General features: G+C 31.8%; 2 protein-coding genes across 2 annotated transcripts; both read left to right on the forward strand.

The window, feature by feature from the left end:
• The first annotated feature begins 1782 nt into the window (after nt 1–1782).
• LOC134837500 (sialate:O-sulfotransferase 1-like) lies at nt 1783–2552 on the forward strand. Its single transcript, XM_063852881.1, has 2 exons — nt 1783–2470; nt 2533–2552. The coding sequence occupies exons 1-2, from the start codon at nt 1783–1785 to the stop codon at nt 2550–2552; spliced, it is 708 nt and encodes a 235-aa protein (XP_063708951.1).
• Nucleotides 2553–14124: 11572 nt separating this feature from the next.
• LOC134838358 (tRNA (32-2'-O)-methyltransferase regulator THADA) lies at nt 14125–20398 on the forward strand. Its single transcript, XM_063853871.1, has 6 exons — nt 14125–14265; nt 14324–14504; nt 14563–16104; nt 16879–19829; nt 19892–20061; nt 20126–20398. Exons 1-6 carry the CDS (start codon nt 14142–14144, stop codon nt 20213–20215), a joined length of 5058 nt encoding a protein of 1685 aa, XP_063709941.1. The 5' UTR covers nt 14125–14141; the 3' UTR covers nt 20216–20398.
• Nucleotides 20399–21028: the final 630 nt, after the last annotated feature.

Genomic DNA, 21028 nt, shown 5'->3' on the forward strand with positions numbered 1-21028 from the left:
TATACCCTCCACCACCAACCGTATATCCACCGCCAACCGTATATCCACCGCCAACCGTATACCCACCACCAACAGTTTATCCCCCAGTTTATCCTCCAGTAGTAGTTGATCCTCCAACGACGACAACTACAACCACTACGACTACTCCCCCGCCACCAACGACCACAACGAAAGACCCAGTCACTGATCCCTTGATCGGTTGCTTCCAAAATAAACCTGATAAACCCTTATTCCAACAACAAGTTATCTTGGGTGACCAAACTACCGTTAATTACTGTATTTCAGCATGCGCTCAGCAAGGTTTCGCCTATGCTGGATTGTCGAATGGCAACGAATGTTGGTGCGGAAATGATTTAGGCGAAGATTACACTTTCGTAGATCAAGGTCAATGTAATGTTGATTGCAGAGGAGATCCGAGCTACAAATGCGGCGGCTATTGGTTCTTAATGATTTATCGAACAGGAGTCTTAGTAAACTTGATCGATTCAAAAGTTACTCCTAATAAATATGTTTTGCAAGCTGAATTCAATTGAAGACTAGAGAGATAAAAAGTTAAAATAAAATTTTGAAATATGGAATTTTCAAAATATAAGCAATAAATGAATGTTGAAAGCATTTTCAAGTAAACTTCAGTTTTTTATTCTATAAAAAATTCTTTGATTTCAACTTTTTTTTAAGCCAAAAATCGTCATTTTATGAACAAAAAGCATACTTTTAAATTTTCGCAGCAGAAAAAAATTTTGTAAATGAAAATTTTTGAAAAAACATTAAAGATTTTTAATAATTCAGCATCTTATCAATATAAATTTATTTTTAAAACTTCAGATTTGATTTAGAAATGAGTGTAGTACATTGAAAGGACCAAAGTAATAAATCGCACAAATGCATACAATGACCTAAAAGCTAAGTTTCTAAGTTTCACCAAAAACAAAATTTCAATTTTTTTGAGTTTCTTATGCTTTGTTAAAAAATCAACAACACTTTAAAATTGGAAGACCTTGAAAATTAAGTTATGCGATTTATCACATTTATCGACACTAAATTGGTCAAATTAAGCTCTAAAAGTCCAAATAGAAAATTTTTCTGATTATTAAATCCCATAGAATAACTTAAGAAAAGAATTTAGTAACTTGAGAACCAAGAAATTACAAAATATTAAGTAACATTACCTATTTCATTTCATTCTAGTTTTAGATTTAAGTGAATGGAAAATTTCCAAAAATATCTTATCATTTTTATTAGACACATATAAGCGAAAACTAATGTTTGATAGACACTTGTCATTAAAAAAATGAAGAACCTTTGATAAGATATTATTAAGAAAGTAAATTTATATTATGATCTTCTAAATTTAGAATCCAGTGAATGGAAAATTTCCAAAAATTTCTTATCACTTTCATAGCATTTCAAGTCAATATTTGATAGAGATTTGTCTTCGGAAAAGTTCAATGATCTAAATTTATTTTTTATTACATAAAATTTAGTTTGATAATAAATTATTTCAGTTTTTTTTTCTAATTTTAGAAAAGTCAATGGAAAATTTTCAAAATTTCTTATCGTATCATTCTTATTATGTAAATTTAATCGAAAACTAATTGTTTGACATAGTTTTGTCTTTAAAAAAAAGTTCAGTGATCTCTCTTTGTTTTATGCTCTTTTTTGTTTCAAAACGTCTTAATTCTTATCACTACAAATAATGTCATTTGTCCTTAGCTATAAAATTAGACGAATTTCATTTAAAAATTTCAGTCTTCATCATTCTTTTGTACATTGAACATCAGTATGAAGTTCTTGCTCATCACCGCATTGGTGGCTTCGGCACTCTCTGGATCTTTTGGTGAGTCTCCTCTACCCAATCCATACCGCGACCAACCTCAACTCGTTCACGTGCCACACGGAACTGTCTGCTTCCGCACTGCTTTGTACAACTTCCAACAATTGTCTCGTCACGATCAACAAACCATCTGCAACACCTTGACAACAACCAACCGAGTCCTTGTTGATCCTCCATACGTTCTTCCACCACAACAAAGAATCCTCGTCGATCCTCCGTATGTCGTTCAACCTCCCGTTGTTCAGCCACCCGTTGTTCAACCTCCCGTTGTTCAACCACCACCAGTTGTTCAACCCACGCAACCTCCACCAACAACGACAACACCCGCTCCCAAACACACCGCTGGAAAATACCTTGGTTGCTTCAAAGACACCTGGGAACGCAGCTTGAAGAAACCAATTCTCTTGGGCGACGGAACTTCCGTTGAAAATTGTATCGCTGCTTGTCGCAAGGAAGGCTTTGTCTACGCTGGCGCTGAGAACGGCAACGAATGCTTCTGCGGAAATGACTATCCCGATCCAACGAAATGGCCCAAATTGGACGAAAAGGTCTCATGTAACGTTGACTGCCGCGCCGACAAGAAGGTCAAATGCGGTGGTTACTGGACGAGCTCAATTTATGAGACTGGAGTTGAAAGTAAGTAACAAAAAAAAAATTTCAAGTCTTTTTTTTTATTCAAAAAAAATTTTTTTTTTTAGTAACTAGACGTGAATCATAAAACTCAAGCAAAGAACGAATCACACACACACAAAATCTGATAATTACACTAGATACAACAGAAAACTTTCAACGCTGATGAAATCTTTAGTTAGTTCAAGAAGAATGTTATAATAATTGATTATGATTGCTTCTTGGCACGAATAGAGTTCTTCTGAAGTAAAAGCACTTTATAACAAATTCAAACAGTTTTTATTACTTCGTTTTATCCTCATTATTACTCTATGACACCACAAACAAATAATAACGTAAATAAACAAATAGATTAACTTGACCTCACGATCAACGAGAAACAGAACTAATTACACCACGACAAAAAAAACAACAGTTTAACAGCTGACTGAGATCACTTGTGTTCTGTTCGTTTCAATTTTTCCAACACTTAGCACTTGAAAGGTGAAATATTTTTAATGACTTCCTATTAGCTATCAGATCGATCGACACATATTTGATTTATTTTTGTTTCTTTTCGTCGTTAAAGACCGAGCGAAAGAAAGGAGACTTTTTTGTCTTCATGCCATGAAGCCATAAAATTTTAATAAATTACGGTTTTTAATGATGATTAGACAAGTTTTGTTGCATTGCATTAAAAAAAAATTAACGGTTCTTAAGGTAAATATTTTTGTACTTTCCCTTTGCTTGATTGTGTTTACTTTACTTTGCGATTAGAGAAAAAAAGAAACGGGAGAAAGAGAGAAGAATTAATCTGGTAAGGAAGCAAAATTAATTCTATTTGACGTTCCACTGTGTTGCAACATGCGCATGAAGTGTTTTTCGTGTAACTACTGTGTGCTGCCTCTCGTCTGCATGTCGAACACAACGAAGAAGCAAAACGAGATGAAAGATAAATATCAACAGCCAGCATCGCGCTGGCAACATCATATTCATTAATTACAACTTTGCGATGCACAATCAGTTGCCTTCGTTAATGATATGCTTATAAACTCTTTTCTCTCGTACAATTGGCTGTTGGCAAGAGCGATCTAGATGCCTGACTATTAAAAAGTTACTTTAAAGTGTGTGCTGCTAAAACAACTCTATTTATATTAGAAAATGAGAAAAGTATAGAGAAGAGAGGAAAGAGTACATCATTAGAATGATGTGGGTCAGTAGTGTGGCTAATAGTTAATATAAAGGCTTAATGATAATCAATGTTACGGTTTATTTTATTTATTTTAGTGTTTGAAATTTTATACAATTTCGCCAGAGAGATTTAGCGATATTATTGCATTTTGCACTTTTTCCTTTCCATTTTCGAGAACACTACAATAATTATTGCATGTTGCTCTCATTTTGAACTGTTTTAATGCGTTTTCGTCTGTTAATAAATAAACAGGTAAAGGCAAAATGAATATAAAGTCAATCTGTGAGAAAAAACAAACTGAAACTTTAGATTTTTTTATTTCGATGAAACTTGAATAAAGATCGTATTTTCAATCTAACAATTTTTAAGAATCTTTAAATATACTGCAATCTTAGTCAACATCATATTTTTATTCAATTAATAACCTTTCTTTTATTTTTAAAACGTTTCTCTAAAAAAAAAAACTTAACAATGTCTGTCTAAACTGCACAGTAAAAAACAACTTTTTGGCGCAAAACGTGGTTAATCAAATTATTGTCTTTTTTGAAGCAAGTTTGGGAATGAATGGTTTTTGGTACATCCATTCAAAAAATAATAAAAAAATTTACCCAAACTTTGATTTTTGAATTTTTTAAGGATTTTTTTATTTCTTTTCTCAAATTTTTCGTCTCAAGTAGTTTTTTTTTTATCATAAAACATATACTCGCATATACCTTTAAGCATTACGCTGATTTTTGCAAAAAGATTAAAAAAACCTTGAATTTTAAATGAAATATCTGCATCTTCGTTAGTTAACATCTAATTCTAACGTCTTACCATATTATTGCATTTTTTTCTTTTTTTTTTTTTGTAAATAAGAAAATTAATATTTATTCAATTATACCTATGCAACCTCAATTCAAGTTTCAATTCAAAGAGACACAAAAGAAGAATAAAAAAAATTCTCTGGCAAATGTCATGTCACCGTCACGGAACCCAGTTGATTCTTTTACAAATCACAACATTAACATCATAATTGTCTCGTCTTAATTTTTTCTTCGTCATTTCTACGTTTCTTGCATTATTATCATCGAGAAGTAAAAAAAAAGTTTGCATCGTAATTTTTACAATTAAATTAAAATAATGTTATCTGTCCTCTCTTCTTCGTTATTGTTTGTCTTACATTATTTTTCTGTTCTAGATTTGCTACAATTTTCGTTAGTTGTTGTATTAGTTGTTCATAATGGCCATTATTAAATAGTGTAGACTTAGTTAATACAGATGTGTAGAAGAAAAGTGAGCAAAGCACTTAAGTTTGGTCTACTTTCTCATAGTAAACTTTTAATTTAGAGGTAAGACAAACAACAACAACGACGACGACACACGTTTATGTAATTTAAAATGTTTATTTATTATTGTTATGTTGTAAAATTATGTAGAGTTATAAATAAAATGTAGCGATTTATGGATAAAAGCAGACGTGAAATTGGTTGTTACACTGTTTGTTGTTTTTTTTTTGTGGAAAATTAAGTCGACTGGCACATCGAACGAGATTACGCACCGTTTTATGTTACACTTAATTATTAGCTTTTAACCTTATGGGAAATTCAAACGATTTTTATTGTTTACCCAAAAAAACCCGTTGTTCAATGATCGACTGGACAATGATCTCCATCTCATCCGCAAGCTCGAATGGCAGCCGCCTTCGACTGCAACCTACGTGGAAGTTATTTAAGGGCGTTCCCTTATCGTTCTAGGCAAAAAATAAAATTATTGACCCACTTTGGCAATAAAATTTCAAATTAGAGTTAAATTTGTTATTTTGCATGCATTTGAACAACAAAAAACGACACAAAAATGAATCGTGACTTATTACTAAACTTGAAAGATTTATAGACAGAAGTGCATGTTTCGTTAAATTAAATGCAAAAAGGGAAATCAGGTTGATTCTCACACATCTCGCACCAACTAACTACCTTAACAAAGAACATTCTGCGCAATTTGTTGGGGATTGCGAAAGATGAAAAAGTGACACGAGCAGAGGTTTTATCACTGTATTTATTCGCTCAAGGCAAAACAGTTTAGTGTGAATTTTAAAGAAATAAATAAGAAATAAACATTTATTGCTCAATTTTGCAACCTGATCATGACGTCGATTGGATTCGATCAGCCTAATGAATAGTGGACGAACAACGCCCAAAAGTATCATGTCGATATTCAAAGTGGGTCAATTTCAGTTCTATCTCAAAGTGCAAAGATCGCAGATAAACTGTCGTGTTTCGAAGATAAACGATGTTAAAGGTAATCGAATTACATAATTTATCTAAAGCATCATTGAAAGCTTAACAGGTGCAGAAATTTTTCTTCTTCGCTTAAAGAAAAGAAAGAGAGGCACAACAGGTTGTTAAAACTGTTTGGTTCGGAACGTTATGATTTCGCAACAATAATAGGGCATTAAAATTAACATTTTTTAATATAAACATCACAATGGAGCGATTTTTTTCGGAAGGTGAATGTAATAATGATCAAGATCAAGCAACACATGAAGTGAATATCGCACCAAGCAAGCCATAAGGAAAAAGACTGAAACAATAGATTTGGAATTTATTACCTACTGACAGTATAATAAAAAGTTGTGACCTTTTGTTTCGTGCGCCCGCCATCCATGCCGTATATGCCGTTGCATGAGAATTATCAGAACATAAAGTGAGATAATGTGGCTTGTGTCCAACATAATAATGGAGCAATTGTGTTTTATTCAAATTTGTTGACGCTAAAAAGGCAAACAATAAAACGAATAAATCTTCGTCGCAATTTGTTCCTGATAGAACGGTTGAGATGCAAAGCGGAATTGTTGAAGATGATGCTACTTCACATTGTTCGGGTGCGTTGAAGCTTGTGACACGTCAATGTAGGTAAGTAAACCGTTGGCTTTTTCGGCATTTTATGATCCCATTGGCTACTGTTCAGGAAGTTGGTTGCTTAATCATTCATAAACGAAAGATAACCCCGCAGTAACTATTTGCCTTTGAATGATGAAATCAACTTGTTCTTCATAAAAATCGTTGCACTTGACTTTTCTTGCCTCACAGCAACTTGCATCTATGTAAATCTCTGTGTCTATGGTCGTTATAACATTTTTTATTATTGTTATAGTTGATTGAATTTTTTCTTTCATTCCTCCTAGTCATTACTTATCTCGCATTATTATTACATTTTTTTATGATTTTTTTTGTTGTACTGTTACAAGTACAGTAACGAGTGTACAAGAAAGTTCAAATCGGTAAAAAAGCATTTTGATGCGTAAAAAATCAATAATTGTGTTCGTTTTGTTGTCTTATGATCTCACAAAAATTCAATTTTTGATATAACTATTTTTTAATCCGTTTAGAAGATCTTTTGTTATTAATTTAAAAGTTCAAGTTTATCCTATTTAACTTAGTCTCGCCGCTTTATTGATTATGTTTTAAAATTTACACAACAAAATTTAAAGCTCCATTTGAAATTCTTTAAATATTGTTGTTTAATTGATTGATGTTTTTAAAATTGCCTTAAAAAGAAGATTTAGAATAAAGTCAGACGGAAATATGGTAAATTATTAGGAAGTTTTTAAGCATAGAATTGTTTATCGATCATCACACCTCGATTGAGAGAAAACTACGAAACGCACAAAAAGGCATTCAAACGACAAAACAGTAATTATATGGTCGGTGATTTATTATTATTCTTTATTCTTTTGGTCGCGTTCAAGTGTTGAATGTTCATGTTTCACCGCATTTATTTAACTTCAGGTGGCGAGTGCTCTGATCTAGTTCTCGATATTTATTTAGTTTGCTTACGCGTGTTTATTTGCTTGAGTGATTTTGAAAATCTCAATTGACAATCTTCTTCGTCTTTATTTGTTAGAGCTAAAATTGTTTATTTGTTGAATGAGTTTTCTTATTGAGAGTGAATGTAGCACCAGAGAAATTTTGCGCAAAATGTATATAGCACCGAAAAAGGTGCGCAAGTATATATGTAGAGTACCTATTTTAGAATTTTTGATCTTAGTTTTTGATGACTCCCAATATTTGAATGATATTTTCAACTTTTTTTTTTGGGGTTTAAATTTTTATTTAATAAACTCAGATTTTCGAATTACACTTGCTTTAAAAAGCATATACTGTGATATCGCAAATGAACGTCACCACAATCATATGTAATCAATTAATAAATTAGATCGATTTCCAAACCTAGGCAGCTTTGGCGTGAAGGAAAACATCCAAGCGAAACTTAACGAGAAACAAATTAGATTGTATGGTCATACGTTGAGACGACCAATAGAACACATAACAAAAAAAGGCTCTGAACATACAAGGAAACAGCCCAAAGAAAGCGCGGACGACCCAAAAAAAACGTCACACGAAAAGCAAGCTGATTTTAAGTTTCGACAAATAAAATGTGCTAAAGAAGTAGGTTTCACACAGCAAAGATGCTCGATGAAGACATATCACACATAAAGACGAGCATATCATATAAAACTTTTTAGGTAGGTAGACAAAATTATTTTAAAAGTAAAATTATTGGAATTTTATTTAACATTTAAATAGAATAGTAATTCAATTATATTGAAAATATATTTGTGAAAATCAAATTAAATTGATATTCTTAAATTAAGCAATTTTCCTACTTTGTTTAATAATTTCAAGGTAAACTGAAATATTTATTTATCAATCAGTTTTCAAATAAATTAATGAACTCTTTTTTTATCAAAAAATTAATTTATACAATCGATAAAAAGAGTCGTGATTTTTGACGTCTAATTATCAAATATTTGATAGAATGATGATAAAGTATTTTGAACTACTGCGCCCACTTGTATAATCAAAAAAAGATACGATTTTTTTGCGCAAAACTTCTGGTGCGATCTTCACTCTCATTATTACTGTTGTTCTATTTTATATTTAAAAATATCTCGGATGTTCTGCACTTTTTGCACTCCTAAAAACATGAAGATGATATAGTACAAAATTCCAAAAATTATTACTTTTTGACTTTTTAATAATGCAGATTACCAATAACTACTGATCAAATAAGAATTAAATGTAAAAAGCGACTGACTGATTTTAAGGTAAGTGTATTATGGGCAAGTCAAAAAGCTCAAGATGTGCAATTCTTTAGTACATTACTAGATGCAGTCCACATTCCAATACTATCTCATTTCATCCGTTTTATCTTTTGCCAATGACACCCAAAACTGTGACAGTCTTCACTGTCATTGTTATTTTTCATTGAAATTCAAACAAACATTCACACAATTCTCGCCGTTACAACAAACATTTATTATTTACAAATTTCTAACAATATATCTTCTAGCTTGTAGTCTTACTCATACTTGGTAATCGTGAATTCCTTAGCATTATTTTTTCTCAGTCCGTCTTTCTAACAACATTAATTTTATTTTTACACAAATATTTGTTCACTACTAGATAAATTTACTAAAGATGGCAAAAAAAATTTTTTTTTTCAAACATACCACAAATCACTTCATCGTGTGGTTTTTGTTTGTATTTCGTATTCATTGCACCACCTGAATAGCCGCCGTGTCTTATTCGCCTTACAATTGTTCAAAAACGTGATCATTTATTACAGAATGAATGATAAAAATTTACTAATTTTGTACAAGTTGCAACCTTGTCCTAAGACTTTTTATTTTCTAATCCCTTTTGTAGCTCCGTGAAAAGTTGGTCACACATAATTTCTCAGTTTTCGTGATTTGCCCTCGGAAATATTTTTCTCTCATCAACAAATGTAAACAAAGAATGTTTCTTATCATCATCATGTTTGTTTATGAGAATTTGACTTGATTGATTGTAGGCATGAAACGCACACTCATGATACGAATCTCATAATTCATCACCGATACGTCATAAGAAGACTTTTCCTTATATTATTTGACTCGCATGACATGACCCACATTTTTGTTTATTTATTTGCCGTTAAATATCGAACAACATGCAGCTCTTCTTTTTTTTTACAGTAGCCAGTTGGCAACCATGTAAAGTTTTTTTTTTGATAAATTGTGGTTTGAATTTTAAAACAATGATGACAGTAGAATGGGATAAAAGAAAGGAAAGTATTTGAGCTTGTGTCACTTTTTCCGTGAGTTTTTCATCGTAAACAAACACGAAACTCACTCCCTTGGGGGTAATTTCGTCTTTTGATATCGTGTCTTTAATAAATTTTCTTTTTTTTTTGTTTGAAATACCTTATAAGGTAACATCTATATTAAAGCTGATACAATTAGAATAAGGTATAGACAAACAATCAGTGTGTCAGTGGAGCAATTTGTTCATTAAAAAAACAACATTGTTTTAGTATACTGTAGTGGTAACGTATACACGTATGGAGAAAGACAAAGAATTGCCAGCGGTGAAGAAGAAGTAGTAAAAGAATGACTCAAAAAAAGTCTTTACAGTGATTATTATGTTAATATCGTAAAAATGTGTGTAAGTGAAATACGGAACAGGTTTCTAAAGAGGCTACTTTTACTAGTTAGCTCAAGTTTAAGTAAGTACGTATTTTATGCTTCATTTGTTTACGCTTAGTTGGTACGTTAATAAAGCAGAGGAGGATACAAAATGTTTGAAAAAGAAGGCTTTAAACATATTTTTGTTTATTTGTAGTCAAAACAATCAACAGAAGCACTGACAGTTAATTTCTTTCATTTTGTTTGTCGATGTTTATTAACTTGTTCAAAAGTGCTTATGATAAGCACATATTTCGTTGTTAACTGTTCATTTTCTTCTGTCACATAAATATACTAATTACTTTTAAGTAACATACTTTTTTTTTTGCTCTGATGCAAAATAACGTAAAAACAAAGTGACATCAGAGCTAAGCAGCATGTAAATATAGGTTATGAACAAAAAAAGTTACCTACGTGAATTTTCATATTATCAAGTAAATAAAACGTTATGCGGTAAAATAAAATATTTACCAAAAAAAAGGCACTTAACATTGTTTTATTTGCAGATGAGTGAAATGAAGAAGAGTCAAGATTCATATCTTAAACTGTTTAATTTTCAGCAATCAAGGTCAAGCTCTGAGAAATTTTTGCTCTGCACGTTATTCTTTCTTTAAGTATTTCTTCTTTCTTTTTTTTTGTCGTAATTTTTTAAGAGTTTTGTTCTGTTAATGATATAATTCGTTCATCAAATAAATTGTATTAGCGAGATACAAGTTAAAAATATTATTAAAATTTTTCTAAATACTTTTCAAAATAGATTCGCAAATTCACGAAGATGATGAAGAAGAGTAGTTGACACACAAATAAATGATTAATGAACATTTTTGGCACAAATTACAATAGCCTCAGTCCATCCCACCAACCATCAGTTCATCATCAGTCAGAATAAGGTAATTATAGAATACTCTATTTGCCTGCCTGCTTTCTTCGTGATATTAAAATATTTTTACTTAGGAACCCGTTGAATGTTTATATCTCGCGGCGGCAAATCTTTTGTCATTCATCACATAAATCATCCAAACAACCTTTCACATCCGAAATAAAAACGAAGATGATTTGAAAAAAAAACTAGCTTTTGTCTTGTTGACACTCATAAGCGCGAAAAAAAATGTGAAGTGCAGGTAAGTACCGCTCAAAAATCTGCAAAACGCTTGAATGAGCACCTAATTAACTGTATCTAAAAATCTCTCTTTGCATTTTAAACTTTTGCATTTTTTATGCAGAAATAAAGGGCTAGTGCGTAAATTTTTTCCGAGTAAATTATGAATTATGCAATTTCATAATAATTGTTTATTTTTTATGAGTACATGAATGAATGAATTGAATGCATTGATGGCACATGTGAATATGAATGCACTTTTTGAATGGAAAACTTTCTACAATTTCTGCATTTTCCGGTAAACTTTTGTCGGTAGCTGTGATGATATTTGCATTAGTAATTAGCTTGAGAGAAGATGAAACAAAAGAAGGTTTCGAATGACTTGAATTACATGAGATGATGAGGAAGCGGAATTTTATTACTTGTTAATTTTTTTTTGCGGAATGCAATGAAAGGTTCGTCGTTACTTTTTTAATTGAAGTCTTTTGACTTTTTATTTAATTTTAATTAAATTTTATTATTAATAATATTTTATTTTAATTTTTTTTAAATTCTTACCTTCAAAATAATTTTTAATTTATATTCCTTTGAGTGCTTTTTCAAAGACTTTATTTATTTTTTTTGTTTGTTTTTTAATTAATTTTCATGTGAATTTTCATTGAACTTCAAAAAATTTGTTTCTTTATTTTTTTTTAATTTTCACGAATTGTATTTTCTTAAAATTCTATTTATTTTTATTTATTTATTCTAAATCATTATTTTTTCAAGGCTATAATCACATTTAAACTTTTCTTCGTTTACGCCTTACTTCTCTTTTAACGTCTTGTACGTTCAACCGCTCGCGGTTTACTAAATGAAAAACTTACTTTTCTATTACGAGGCATTCAATACCATACCATACTGACTAGCTACTTACCAGTTACTGGTACGGAATGCTCTTGTGTCTACGGTGGGGCATCTTGAATGAAAAGTATTACAACATAATATGCGAAAATTAAAAAAAAAGTAAACAATGTTATACGAGAAATGTTTAAAATTGAATCAGCTGACATATCGTTCGCTCACTCCCCGTCCGTTTGTTTAAGTGCATTCGTGTGTTTTCTTCATGTGGTGCATTTTTCATTATTTGGTCATGCTTTCTTATTTCAACCCGATGTATCCAAAAGCCGAACAAATGTTTTTAAAAGTGGACAATTAGTGTGTTGTAAGTTAATAAGATAATTATTTTAATTTAATTAATTTTGTTAAAAAAAATATTTAAAATCAGTTTGAATTTTATCGATCGATTTGAATTTTTTAAATTTTTTATGTTTTTTTTTAATTGTCACCTGAATAAAAAAATAAATAAATTATTCTAATTTTTTTTTCTTTATTAAATTTAGGTCATATTGATAAAATAATCATTTATCATTCCATGGATGACAATTAAAAGTCACAAAAATTAGAAACACCTTTCACCTCTGTGACGCGCATCCATAGTAAGTACATTAATTACTTTTCACTTTTATTCAACCCATCTTGTAAAGTGTTTCTACAAAATTCTTCAAAAGCATAATCGCTAATAATTTGACAAGAATGACACAAAAACCCGTTCAACATTTACCCATAAACGAACACTTTAATTTTTATTTCAGTTATTTTTCGTTTCTTTCTCTTTCTTGCGTTTATTTTTGTTCTTAATTCGCTAAAGATTCATTTCTTTCACATTTACCTGATGCCATGCTGTTGTGTACCTACATTTTAATATCATTTATTGTGTTTTATGGTGCATTCATTAAAGTGCCTTTCTTTCATCTTACCAACGAACGCACGAACGTAAACGTCGTATAAGTCACATAATTCACACTGCATAAATTTTTCTATAATAAAACCATTATGAAAAGCGGTGAAATAATCGAAAGATGTAATAACACAGAAAAAACAGATGATAATAGTAATTGTGGATTTTTTTATGTCGCTAGTTACATTATGAGCTTGTCTATCTGTCTATGAGAAGAAAGCAAGTAACCTTGTGATTAACACTGTTTTTTCATTTATCGTCATCTTCGTGTGAGATTTGAGCTCGTGTATTAAATTGAATTACTTTTGTGATTTAAAGATAATGAATAATGATAATTTTGATATAAAATGCGGTAATACTAGTGACACATATTTTAAAAGAATGATGAGTTTTTTTAAAACTTATTTAAGAATTCTTGACATCAAAATAAATATAATTGTGTTTTTTAGAAACGTAGGTTTGTGTAGACCTCCACTATAATAGAAAAATGCAATAAAAAAATTATTGATGGAATTAAAAAAATATTTGCATTCATTTTCTATCCGATTTAAAGACAAAAGATACGTTATGGTTATAAAAGCTTAAATGTAGAAAAGTTGTCAAAAAAAAAATTACCTTCTAGAATTGACGAATTTTATTCTAAATGTTTATATTTGTATTGTTATACTTTTTTAGGCCTTATTGGTACAAAGCCATAAAAAATCTCATTGATGAAATTCGAAATTTGAGTGATGTACAACCAACGTACTCTGTAAAGTCTTTCCCTGTGCCTCATGAACAACTCTCATGTGGATGCTAGGTCTCGAATAAATAGACGGCTTTGAAAAAGCGGACTAAATAGTTTTCTTACTTTCCCTGACTGAAATAAAGGAACTATGAGAAAAGACCAGCTTGAACTACCAGTAAACTTGAAGAGCAAATAGTCTCATTCATCCCACATTCATCACTAAAATACAGAAAATTATTCATTATGAGGAAACAATTGGAATTGCCCATTTTAACGTTTTTGGTGTCGAACTTAAATTTGAATTATTTTGCGGCATAAATTGGAACTAAATTACTTAACCTCAAAGTCCCGTGTTTTTGTTTACATTTTTTCCTTGCGGTGTCTTTGTTTCTTTTACACTTTTTAATTAAAAAATGAAAGATTTACGGATAAAGTTCATTAAATCTACAAAATCTGAGCAGAATAGCAAGCGAGCAGATTGGAAACAAGAAGTTATCCGATTTAAAGTGATTGAACAACCACAAAACTTAACTTCAGGTATTCTATTTACTACTTTTTTTGAATTCCTATTAAAAATATTAGTTTTTTTTTGTAGAAATCTTGACTTTCATCAAGGAATTCACGGAATGTGCCTTTGTGGAAAAGCAGCTACAATTGATAAAAACCGCCTATAAACCAGAATTAAATGACAACACGAAGAAATCTTTTTTGGAAGTGTTTTGTAAAATTTATTTTTTGACACCGTGGAAGCATCCAGTGAAGAATTGTTTGCAAAAGTAATGTATATTTACAATATTTTTCATAAATTTTCTAAAGAAAATTCTCTTTTTTTAGAATTATTGACAATGAGAATTCTTTCGTGGATGACATAAAGAAATTCATACAATCGGAAATTTTATACGCTATCAAGCCCTGTCAGTATGTCATTTCTATTTCCAATTCGGAGCTTCGTGAAATCATCGGAAATGTCGGTGCATTATTAGAAAACTTCAAAAGTGGAATAATGGCTTTCCAAGAATCCCTTGAGCCAATTCTTCAAGCTTTTGCTTACACTCTTCGTTGGTATTTGCGTGAATTACGACAAAATAATGTCTCACCAGCTACAAAAAATGAGCTTTGCAGTTCCGTTCATAACTTGATCAAAATTGTAATTCATGCGGTAACGTTATTTGGGAAAACAATGAACTACGATGGATTTATTCAAGAAGTGATGAGTAATTTAAAATACGTTTTAAATCCGTTTCCGGAAGTTGAGATTCCGATAGATACGAAAGCCAATGCTGGAATTCTTGCGGCTCACTTTTACAGAGGCATCAAAGAAGATCCCTTTCGGGAAAAGATAAAAGGAAATGTAACCATTCCTAACTTGTGTATCGTTTTTGGGGTAATAACGCAACTGAGTGAGGAATATTTGACGGATTATCCACATGCATTGGAGAAAATATTGGAATTTTTGCATCCAGCTATGATTTCCAGCACACACGATTCATCAATGGCTCTTTTTATCGCACGTGCGGTGTCTCAGTTGAGCAAACGACTTGAAATGTTACAGAAAACGGAGCAAACAGAGAAAATGGCGAATATTTGTTTAGATTATGCGATTCTCTCGCTTGATCACGACTTGGATGCCGTTAAAAATACTGCGAAGGAAGTTATTCAAAGTCTTGTTTCCATTGGCCTTAAAACGTTGCCAACTATTCTAACAACAATATTTACCATCATAAAGGCCGATTCAACGGACAAACGTCATAAAAGTGTCATCATTTCGTGCGTTTGCGAAATCGCAGGAGCAAAATTCGTATCGAAAGAAATTCCGGATGTGCAAAAATTTTTGCTTGAAGCCTTGGAAGATGCCAAAAGTTTCAATACAAATTCCGAGACAGTTTTATGTTATGAGAAATTGATGACAAGTCGTTTGAATAACGGAGTCGATACGAAAATTTTCTTCCAAGAGTTTATTCGAATAATTTTAGATAAAATAGCGGGCACAAAACCGGATGCTGTGGAGTTGAGAAAGAGTTTATTGAAGCTCTTGCATCGATCAATTAAAAAATGTCCCGGAATATTGGAGTTGTTATTAGCAGAGAAACTTCCCATTGACATAAGTTTATCATGTTTGGGAGCAGCAAAGAAATCGGGAGTGTTGAATGAAAAAATTTCGACACAAACGGATTGGAAATCAATCATTCCTTTCAAAGTTATTAAAGAAGCCATGGTTGTAAACGACGAACAAGTACGGATGGCAGCGTTGGAATTGATTGTTGAAGTTCATCGATTAACGGAAATTTTCTCACAGGAGGAGTTTGAATGTATTTTGTATTTCTTGAAGCACAATATCAATACGGAAATTCCAGCAATCCGATCACAAATTATTGGGTAAGTACTTATTTAGCGTCCAAGCCTAAAAAATATTTTATATTATTTTTTCACTTCGAAAATTTTAGTCATACCTTAATCGTCCCTCCTTAGCTCGTTGTCGAACAATTCCAATCCAATCGTTGTCGGGATCATTTAAACCTTTATCACCTTTTTCATTTAATAGATTTTCAATTGCTGACAAATACTCTGCCTGTTTTGGTCCTTCAAACTTATCACCTGTGCGTTCCAAGATCAATTTCGCCATTTTATCTTGCGGACTCTCACTAAGTTGGCCCATCACAATGTTCTGTAATTGTCTTTTAAATCTTAATGTCGAAGAAATTCTATTCACTAACAGGAAAATTAGCAAAATTAATCGAAATATTTGAGAAGTCATTGCTTTCAAATGCATTTTCAGCAACTTAATGAAAAAATCAACAGCAATCAAGCATTTAAATCTAATTTTCTTGAGCACCAAATTGATTTTTATCACTTTTTCGAGCAACCACAACGATGATTTTGGCAATAAAATACTCGAAAAAGTTCACTTTTGATGCCACAAAAAGCCACACAATCTACCGGGTGGTTACAGATACCGCGTTGTCTCGACAATAAAGCAGGACGTTCTATCGTAAAGTCATCTCCGAATTGCCCCTGAGCTCCTAACACAAACATCAAAAGTATTGAAACGATGAAATGAGGCATGATGCCGTGACTAAATCTCGCGAATGACTAAATTTTATTAGCTTAATGCAATTTTTCACATTTAATTTTTTTTTTCTTTACTTTCAGTCATATGCGAAATTGCTTGTTCCGCATCGAGAACGGACTAAATTTTTTCAATCGTAATCCGGAAGATGTCAGAGGAAAACTTTACAAAGATTTTATTAATAATCTTGCTACATTTTGTTTTTCGAATTTCTTCGTGGGAGCGAATTTTGGACGAAGGACCGTTAGTTTGAAGATTTTGTTGCAAATGAATGAGAATTTGAAAAGCTTTCCGAGTTTAGTGCATGAAATGTGGAGCATCGAGCGATTTGACGTGATTTTAAGTCTTTGTAACGATACCTACGAAAGCAACAAGAGCGATGCGGTGTCATTATTAAAAAGTTGCCCAAAAGAATTCATGCATAATCGAGATGTAAATGTAGAAACAGTGCAACAGATGATCCAAAGTTGCAAACCAATGACATCGTTAACAGGTGCTTATTACTTGGAGTTTCTCGTTTTTGTGCATATCGATGATGAGAATAGGAAAAAAATTAATTTTGTGGACAAAAATGAAAGTTATTCGGTTCTGAGTGCCGTTTTGTGGCTAGAAAAGCTTTTGATCAAGAGTTTTGATGTCGCAACAAAATCTTTAATTAATGCTGCTTCACAATGTCCAATGTATGGAGAACTTTTTGCTATAAGACATTTGTTGTCCAGAATTGAGTTGACAAGAGGAGATCCGAGCAATGAAGAATGGAAATTATTTCTCACGAGATTCATTCCATTTTGTAACAAATTAACAGAAGTGGCTGCGCCAATCGTTAACAATTCATCACCAGAAGGTCATTTGCCAAATGATTTTTCATCGATGAAGGCCTATGCGAATCCCAATGACGAACAAATGTTGGATAAAGTGACTCCTCAAATGGTTTTATTGTGTGCTTGGAGAACTGTTAAAGAAGTTTCGTTGCTGCTAGGCGATTTGAGCTTTAAAGCTCCATTGAGTGTTGAAAAAGATGATACAGGTTACATTACCGTTGAACAAATCCTTGCAATCGGGACTCATTTTACGACTTTACTATCAGAGACGAAACATCGCGGTGCCTTTGAACAAGCGTATGTCGGATTCACTCGTTTGTCGTTGCGATTGTGGTCATGCAATGCTCTGGAGCTTCATTCGTTGCCAATGCGCTGGTTGCAAAGCCTTATCAAAATAATTGCTGGTGAAGCAATCTCCACAAATGGACTCGATATGAGTGTCGAAAAGCTCTGTGCGACGAGACGCAGTGCTGGCGTGCCATTTTTGATGCAAGCTCTTGTCACGGCCGAATTGCAAGTCGGAAAATCCAGCGCCTTAAAGTTTTGCATGGAAAATCTTTTGTTCATCGCTAAACAAGGAAATGTACCAGAATCTCGTACACATGCCTTGAATATTTTACGTGCCTTATACCGATGTTCCGAGCTTGCACAAGCAGTGGGCCAATATGTCTCCGAAGGTTTCGTGGTGGCAATTCAAGGTTACGACGCCGATTCGTGGGCTGAGCGCAATTCCGCTACATTGCTATTTTCCGCTCTCATGTTGCGTGTTTTTGGTGTTCAACGACACAAAGATTCAGATGTCATCAATATTAGAAACAAAATGACCGGGCGCACGTTTTTCCAACGTTATCCGGAATTATACGACTTTTTCTACGAAATTCTCATTGAAAGTCGTAAAATATCGCAGGCTGGAAAACGTTGTCGAAAACTCCATTCACTACTTTTACTAATGGGAAGACTTTATCCGTCATCGTGGGAAGAAATTGATTCAAATTTGTCATTGACGGCATTTATTCCACTTATTTCGGGATGTACAGCAAATGCAGAGCTGAAAACTCGCCAATTAGCAGCTAAAATTATTCCGATAATCATACCACCGAATCAAGTGTTGACACGAATCTCGGAGCTGGTGGCTGTTGTCTGTAGTGAGAACGATTCAAAAACTTCTGTGAACAGTTATCATGGAGTACTTTTGCAAATTTTCTATCTCGTACGAAGTCTGAGCCAAAAATCATCAAAAGATGAAGAAATCTTGACTAAAATATGGATGAAAATTCATAATTACTTACCTCAAAATAGCTATCGACATATCCCTTTAATAGTTGGGACTTTTATTGATATTTTGTTAGAAATTTATTTAATAAATCCACATCTGACTCTAAATCGAGAGGACCTAAAATCTGTCATAGAAGCCATTGTAAAGACAAAAGACACGCAACCCAGCTTAGGATTTGATATAATGATGCGAAAATACGGAATTTATCACTTTTTATCGTCTATCGATGTTGATGCTGAAAAAATGGAAAATTTCTTTTCAAACCTCTTGAACCTAAATTTCGGCTACGATTTTCAAGAATCTATATTGAATTTACTACTACTTATTACAAACAATGTGGATCAACAAGATTTGGAAATTCCTGATCTAGAAGTTGCCATTTCCAGTAAATTAATTGAAAAATGGAACAATAAAACGAAAGCTTTTTTGAGTGCAATCCAAGTATCAAACGCATTTGGAGACTATTTGATCGATGTCATTAACCAAAATTTTTATCATCAGTGCACTTTTAAGGCTTATCTCTTGATTGGACAATCAGAAAAATATCTGCAAAAATTCATGACAAACAAAAAATTGTCTGACTACAAGTCGCTGATTAAATTAGCAGATGAGCATTGCGGAAACAGTCGTGAAGCATTATTTGCATGTATAGAAAAATGGCTTTGCAATTCCTTGCCAGAGAGTGTTGATTTGGAATTTTTGACAGAAATAGTTACTCCTGACAACAGCGACAACATGAAAATGATTGGAATCCGAATTTTAAGAGAATGCTTCGTAAAGACAAAACTTTGTGAGAAAAAGAATGATACTGCATTTATTTCATATTTCTTCTGGTCGCTTTTTGTGCTTTTAAGGGATGATGAAGCCGATATAAGATACGAGACCGCAAGTTTAGCCATGGACATTTCAAATGCGGTGACAGGAGAGCAAGATAATCGTAAGTTTGGACCTTTTTTAAAATTAATTCAAAAATTTGATTTTTTTTCTATTTTTTTACAGAAAATGTTATTGCATCGATAGCTATGGAAAAGCTATTTTATGTGCTTAATTTCCTACTGGAAACGAATTTTGACAAACAAGAAAAAATAAGAGTTTATGAAGAGATTCTTCGATTAGACAAGCTATATTTGGAAGTAGATAACGAAACAAACGCCGTAATTGATGATGCTGTAAGTAAAACATTATAAAATTATATTCGAGGAAAACAATTTACGAATATTCTTTTTTTTTTAGAATCGTTGTTTTGATAAAAATGAAACCAATCTATTTGGGGAAAATAAATTTGTGCAAGATGAGTGTCACAGATGGCTGTCCTTGCTATGAAATTCTACCTCAGGCTAAAAATTTAGAGGAATAAAAAAGAAAATATATATTTGTATATTATTTTTATTAATTTAATTATTTTTCTTTTGTAATGTAAGTTAATATAATAATCAATAATCATTTAGAGACTAAAACTTTATTCAATTTCAATTTAATTATTTTTTTTACCTACAATAGTTTTTAACGTCATAATTCAATGTAATATTTTATTTTTATTAGCTTTTATATTTTTAAGTAATTTATTTCAATATATTAGCAAGAATAACTAGAACTTTAATCGTATTTGATTGCAATTTTATTTAGTATCTTTTCATTTGTTTGAGTAGATTTTTAGTTTATCATCATATAAATATCAATCAGTTGTTGTATTTTTCTTCTATTTGTTTTCAATATTGTTTAAATAATTTAGCTACGTTTATATTTTTTCGAGAACCTACTTAACTTTTTTATATATTTTTTTATTAGATAAATTTTTTTCTGAATTTCCATAACAATCACAAAAGGATTTTTAATTTCAAGCAGCAACAATTTTTTTTTTACATATATTTGAAGTTTAAATTTGTCTACGACGAAATATACCTATATCCGAAAATAGCCCAAAATTTGGTTGGTGAGCAAATTAACGCAGTTTTAGAATTCAGGAATTTAATATTTTTTTCGTATTAAGTTTCAAACAAAAGAACATTTTTTTATAATTTTCCTATCTCTAAATATTTTTTTTTTATGGAATCAAGTAATTTCATTTTTGTATAAAAAGTTCTAAATCTGGTGCATCATCTTCGAAACGAGCGACAATTTATAACTATGATGTGT

This window comes from Culicoides brevitarsis, chromosome 1, assembly GCF_036172545.1.
Source record: "Culicoides brevitarsis isolate CSIRO-B50_1 chromosome 1, AGI_CSIRO_Cbre_v1, whole genome shotgun sequence".
NCBI classification, from domain to species: Eukaryota; Metazoa; Arthropoda; class Insecta; order Diptera; family Ceratopogonidae; genus Culicoides; species Culicoides brevitarsis.